The 6172-nt window shown below is 48.8% G+C and overlaps 1 protein-coding gene across 1 annotated transcript in view; it reads right to left on the bottom strand.

Annotated features, from left to right (window-relative positions):
• Positions 1 to 6172, bottom strand: part of RYR1 (ryanodine receptor 1) — a 129268-nt gene that overhangs the window by 98916 nt on the left and 24180 nt on the right. The window contains exons 22-27 of the mRNA XM_006761445.2: positions 5942 to 6045; positions 5377 to 5460; positions 4387 to 4694; positions 3080 to 3282; positions 1977 to 2151; positions 1599 to 1807 (exon numbers count right to left, since the gene is read on the bottom strand). Coding sequence (XP_006761508.1) covers positions 1599 to 1807; positions 1977 to 2151; positions 3080 to 3282; positions 4387 to 4694; positions 5377 to 5460; positions 5942 to 6045 — 1083 coding nt within the window. The remainder of the gene's footprint in view (positions 1 to 1598; positions 1808 to 1976; positions 2152 to 3079; positions 3283 to 4386; positions 4695 to 5376; positions 5461 to 5941; positions 6046 to 6172) is intronic.

Here is a 6172-nt window from a genome sequence, read left to right as displayed (position 1 = left end):
AGTTCACTGCTCCTCCATCACCTTCTCCTGCCCCAGCCACCTCTCTAGTCTGTCTCCACTCTCACCTTCTACTGTCAATAGGAACCTTTCCAAAACTCAAATCTAAACTGAGGAGATCTAAAATTTCCCTGTTTAAAACTCTTCAACTTTTATGTAGTCTTAAAATGCCTCCCCACAAAGACTTCGTAATTACAAATAGAAAGAGAGTGACTTTACAGTGGGGGAACTGTCAGACTCCACCTTAACTATAGAGTCGACGTTGATGTAAGACACAGAGACATCGTTTGCCTCCTGATAGCCTACACAACATAAACGTGGCAGAACCCCTGCCAAGCACCCAGAACCTGAACCTAACCATGAGGAATGATCAGACAAACCTGAACTGAGGGACATTCTGCAAAATAACTGGCTTGTACACTTCAAAATGTCAATGTCATGAAAGACAAAAAAGGCTCAGAAACATTCTATTTTAAGACTAAAAGCATAGCAACTAAATGCCATATGTAATCCTGATTGGATCCTAAACCAGAAAGATAAAAAGGGACATTATTGCCACAATTTATAAATTTTAGATATGGGTTGTGAATTAGGTGATAGTTTATACCAGTGTTAAATTTCCTGATTTTCATAACTGCACTGCATGTAGTTCTGTAAGAGCATAGTCTGTTCTGAAGAAATGCATATTGAAAGTTTAGAGGTAAAGAGGCATGATGTCTCCAACTTACTCAAAGGATTCAGTAAAAAAAAGAGGGAGATTGTGTGAGAGGGAGATCCGATCAATGCCATGGATGGGAAAACTGGGGCTCAGGAAGAGACAGTCATTTGCCCAACGTAAGAGGCCAGCTCCAGCTCTGTCTGATTCTAAAGCTAAACCTCAGTCACATAGGATTCAAGTTCTTCCCAGGTTGAGAAACGGACTATCACTTTGGTCAATGGTGGGTATTTATGGTAAGGGTCTGACCTTGAGTTCAACCCTGGGAAAGAAAAGACACTGGAGTCTAAAAATTAGGATACTAGCCCCAGCTGGTTTGGCTCAGTGATGGAGGGTAGGCCTGGGGACTGATTCTGGTCAAGGGCATATGCCCAAGTTGCAGGCTCGACCCCCCAGTAGGGGGCGTGCAAGAGGCAGCCATTCTCATCATTGATGTTTCTATCTCTCTATCCCTCTCCCTTCCTCTTTGAAATCAATAAAAATATACTTTTAAAAATTAGGCTACTAAAAACAAATAAATGAACAAACAGAAAAGGCAAATAACAATTGGTAAGGAGGGTGCCAAAATGTACTCAAGGTTTATATTTCTTTAAACTTTGTTCTATGATCAGATAGTTAAAAGACTGGAAATTTCCAATGGAGTCATTTATCCAGGTTCTCTTTCCTCCATTCCCCATTTTATAGGCAAGCTACCTGGAGCTGAGAAAGGTTGTAGTTTGCCAAGGTTATACCTACAAGGTGGCCCTGGGAACCCATCACCCTGACACCCCCTTGTACATGGTTTGTCAGCTAACACGGAAGGAAAGGAGAAATTCAGGGAAGAGAATTGCAGGGAAAATGAGGTCTGGAAGCAGATCAGAAGGTATTGAATGGGGTCAGTCCTCACCTCATAGTGGGGATGTTCAAGTGGCACGGCCTCAAACTGGGGAAGGCTTTTGCTGAACCAGGTGGTGACCGGGCGTTGCATGTTGATGGCGAATGGCTCAAAGCCTTCCTGAAGACCGCAGATGGCAAAGAACCGCAGGGAGCTCACATCCTGGCCCAGGTTCAGATGACCCACCTGGCCGGGTCCCAAGCTACAGACAGGCAGGAAACCTGGTGGGAGGGAGTGAATGGGCAGAGGTGAGATAGGTGGGCAGGGCAGGGACTTGTGGGTAGGGGTAATGTGGAAGGAAAGGATGGAATATGGGGAGGCTGGAATGGGCAGTATAGGGTCAGGTCAGACAGAAGAAAACCAGAAAGGGGCCATGAGGCCAACCCTCACCATCGCCAATCTCAATATCGCGGAAGGCTGTTTCGGAACCTGAATCGGACATGAGGATCTCGCCATTAAGGGTGAAGATAATGGTGTTCTCTGTGAGGTCAATCATGCAGCCCACAACATCACCTGACTGCCAGTGACGCCCAAATGGTTCACTGCCCAAGTGCCAGCGCTGGCCCTATGAGGAGGCAAGGGGAAGACGTGGCATGGGAGAGGCATACAAAGAAATGGAGACATAAGAAAGCAAGGAGAGACATGTAAATATACACATTACAAGGTTTCAGGTTCAGGGCATGTGGGACAAAGCAGCGGTCATCCCCATAGTGTCCCCATCTTTCGCCACATGTGTATCCATGACCCCTGGAATGTAAGGGACAGGCTTTTATGCTTTTGCTTCCCTTCTGCTTAGGTTCTCTACTGAGTCCATGCGTGATGCAGGGAAGGAAGAAAGTATAAACAAATAGATAAATGGATGATTACATGAGTTGTTGGATGGATAAATAAATGAATTGATGGAGCCCGGCTGGCATGGCTCAGTGGTTGAGTGTCGACCTATGAACCTGGAGGTTATGGTTTGATTCCCCATCAGGGCACATGCCCGGCTTGTGAGCTCAATCCCCAGAGTGGGGTGTGCAAGAGGCAGCCCATCAATGATTCTTTCTCATCATTGATGTTTCTATCCCTCTCTCCCTCTTCCTTCCTCTCTGAAATAAACAATATTTTTAAATGACTTAATGGTTCCACATACTACATTACTGAATATGAATGGATAGATAAATGAAATTGCAAATTGATTAAATAGGTGAGTGGCTAAATTAACAAATAAATAAGTAGGTGGAAAAGTGGATGGTTAAGTGATTATCTGGACAGACATTTAGATGGATAGAGAGTTGGATTTGTGAATGGATAGTTGGATAGAGAGATGGGTAGATATATGTATGGACAGAGAAAGAGGGAAGGATAGATGGGTGAATGAATGGGTGAGTAGTAAGGTAGATGTAGGGATGGGTGGAGAGAGTGGGGCACGGATAGAGGCAGGGCTGATGTATATGAGCTGTGGGAGGGACTACAGGACATGGCAGAGGGGAGCCCAGGGAACTACCCACGCGATGCCCGTTGAAGACATAGGCCAGCTCATCAGCTCCCAACTCCACGTCAGGCCGCAGCTCGGGCCTCGCCCAGCCCACTCGCATCTCGCCTGTGGTGACTGCCTCAAACTCGAAGTACCAGCGACCACTCTGCACCGCATAGGATTTCTCTGCCCGGAAGATGCGCACTCGATCCCAACGGGACTGGCTCTCTACCAGACCTACAAATGGGGCCAGGCAGAGTCAAATATGCTGGATGGGGAGTGGATACAAAGACAATGAGAGGATGGTGGGAGAAACCAGCGAAAGTAAGGCTGGGAGAAGAGGGACAAATGTTTCGTGTTAGAGAAGAACTGGGGAATCTTGGACTAGACCAGGGGTGGGCAAACTTTTTGACTCGAGGGCCACAATGGATTCTTAAACTGGACTGGAGGGCTGGAACAAAAGCATGGATGGAGTGTTTGTGTGAACTAATATAAATTCAAAGTAAACATCATTACATAAAAGGGTACGGTCTTTTTTTTTTTTTTAGTTTTATTCATTTCAAATGGGCCGGATCCGGCCCATGGGCTGTAGTATGCCCACGGCTGGACTATATAAAGAAAGGTAGAAGGGACCTACTGAGTGAAACTTTTCCCTTACTGTCTTTAGCAGTCAGAGCTCTCAGAGAAGAGATCCTGACAGGGACACAGAGGGAGAAAGTCAGGTCCATCATGGTGATAGTCGGGGGCTAAGGATCAAGATTAAAGTTCATGTTTAGAATCAAGTGTTGAGAGCTGGATCAAGGTGTCAGGTTCAGGCTATGTGGGACAAAGCAGTGGTCATCCCCACAGTGTCCCCATCTTTCTGCACATGTGTATCCATGACCCCATGACAGAAAGTCAGCAACAGGGTCAGAGAGGAAATAGAAATTGGGGTTGGGACAAGGGGTTGAGAAGTTTAAGGTTGGGGACCATAAGGGTTAGGGGTCAAGGCTGCTATTAGAGGAAAGCAATGGGTCAGGGGTCAAGTTAGGGGTCTCTGAGATCTTGGTTGGGTGATTCCATGTATTAGCTATAGTCCAGAGGTTAGGGATTAAGGATCATAGCTGGGGATTGGAGTCTGGGGTCAAGGTCAGTGCTCACTGGGCTCCTGGTCTGGTGGCTCGGTGTTGTAGTCATAGCCCAGGCAGAGTTTGCATTAGGTCAAGGTCAGTGGTTAAGATCCAGTTCAGGGTTGGGGTCAGAATAAAGGTCAGAGTTGGGGGGAGGGGTTCAGTATTGTAGATGTAGCCCATTCAGAGGTTAGGTTGGCTCAGAGATCAGGGGCCAGAGGTCAACACTCACTGGGCTCCTGGTCAGGCGGCTCAATGTTGTAGCCATAGCCCAGCAGTGTGCGCACAGCTTGGCAGAGGCTGTCCCTGTTGCTGCGCTTGGTGGCCTCATCCAACAGGCGGTAGGGCACCAGGCGAGGGTTTCGGCGTGCAGGGATGTCCTGTACAGCACTGTAGCTCCAGCCCTGGGCCACACGGTCTCGGGCCCACACATTGTGCCCATTCTCTGCCAGCCGGTCCACCAGTGTCGTTTGTGCTGGCGTTAGCCGCACGTGGCTCAGGTCCAGCGGCGCTGGTTTGTACCCATTGCTCATCATATACCTACAGGTGTGGTGGCACTGGTTCAGTGCGATGGGATCCCTGACTCTGAACTGACCCTTGTCTCCAGGATCCTAGGGGCCACGAATCTTGGAATTTCTGACCTTTGATCTTTGACATTAGGGTTCTATGACTCCCTGAATAATCTTGGAGATGCTTGACCTTTAACCCCAGGATCCTGTGACCCTAGCAAAAGCTTTGATTTCACTGACCTCTGGCTTCTCTGACCCTATCTTGATTCTGGGAGCCTCATCTCTAACCTTGGAATGCTCTGACCTCTCACCTCTAACTTTGAGGTTTCTTACCTCTAACCCCAAGACCTTCTGCTCCAGACTCCTAGCTTGGAGCCCTTGACCTCTGAACCCTGGTCTCTATCCCCAGGACTTTCACCTATAATTTTAAGATCCCTTACAACGTCTCACCTCTTTCCATTGATTCCTGACCTCTAACTTAGAGATCTAACCTCTGGGGCCCAACATGCTCCTAGTCTCCCTCTATAACTCCTAACTCCAAAATCCTGACACCTCCCAAGACACTCACCACTGACTCCAGAACCCTGACCCCTGAGCCTATGATCTGCAACCCATGGCCCTTTCTTCTCTGACCCCAGTCTCCCCACAAGATCCCTCAATCGTGCCAGCCCCAGACTCTATTCCCCAGTGGGGCCCAGGCCACCCACACTCACGTCTTCGGGAGCTTTGTCTTCTTCAGGTTGTCCTCTGCCTTCTCATCTGCCATGCCCACGTGGCAGCCCAGAGCCAGCAGAGTCCTGGGGTGGAGGGCGGGGGTACAGGGTCACCTTACCTAGTCCCCTGCCCCGTGTCCCTCTCCTGCAGCCCCTGCTGCCTATGTCTCTAGGTCCCCAGCTCTCTTCATATCTTTCCCCAGCTTCTTGGGTGTTTTTGTTCCCACCTCTCTGTCTTACTCTCCGTCTCTCTGACTCCTGTCTTTCCCTGTTTCTTTCGCTGTATCTCTTGACTGTCCATTTTCCCTTCTGCCTCTTTCTGTCTCTCTCTCTGTTTCTGTCTGTCTGTCTGTCTATCTCTTCTTGATTATCTTGCCTTCTGCCTCTATCTTTCTTGCCTTATGTCAGTTTCTGCCCCACAAGCCCTGCCTCTCTCTCTCTCTCTCTCTGTTTCTTTTGCCATTTTCCCCTCTCTCTCAGGCTCTGTCTCAGTCTCCCTGTTTCCCCTTGTCCCCCTCCCCACCAGTAATCAGGCCCAGCCCCTGCTCCACGGGACCCCCCTCACTTGAGTGTCTCCCCCGACATCTGCAGGTTGTAATTCCTCTCAGGCTCTGGTAGGCTGTGGAAGTTCACAAGACATGGGTGCAGCCTCTTATTGTCATCCCGAACCTGGAGAAATCCCAGGGTCATGTTCTGGGTTTCCCCTTCCCTTCCCCCAACTTTCCCAGACTGTGACCACTGGCCTCCCACCCTTAGTTCTGCCACTGGAAACCCAAGGACACCCCCCTCACCCTAT

Source organism: Myotis davidii, unplaced genomic scaffold (assembly GCF_000327345.1).
Source record: "Myotis davidii unplaced genomic scaffold, ASM32734v1 scaffold1618, whole genome shotgun sequence".
NCBI classification, from domain to species: Eukaryota; Metazoa; Chordata; class Mammalia; order Chiroptera; family Vespertilionidae; genus Myotis; species Myotis davidii.
This window is presented reverse-complemented; position numbering and strand designations above follow the sequence as displayed.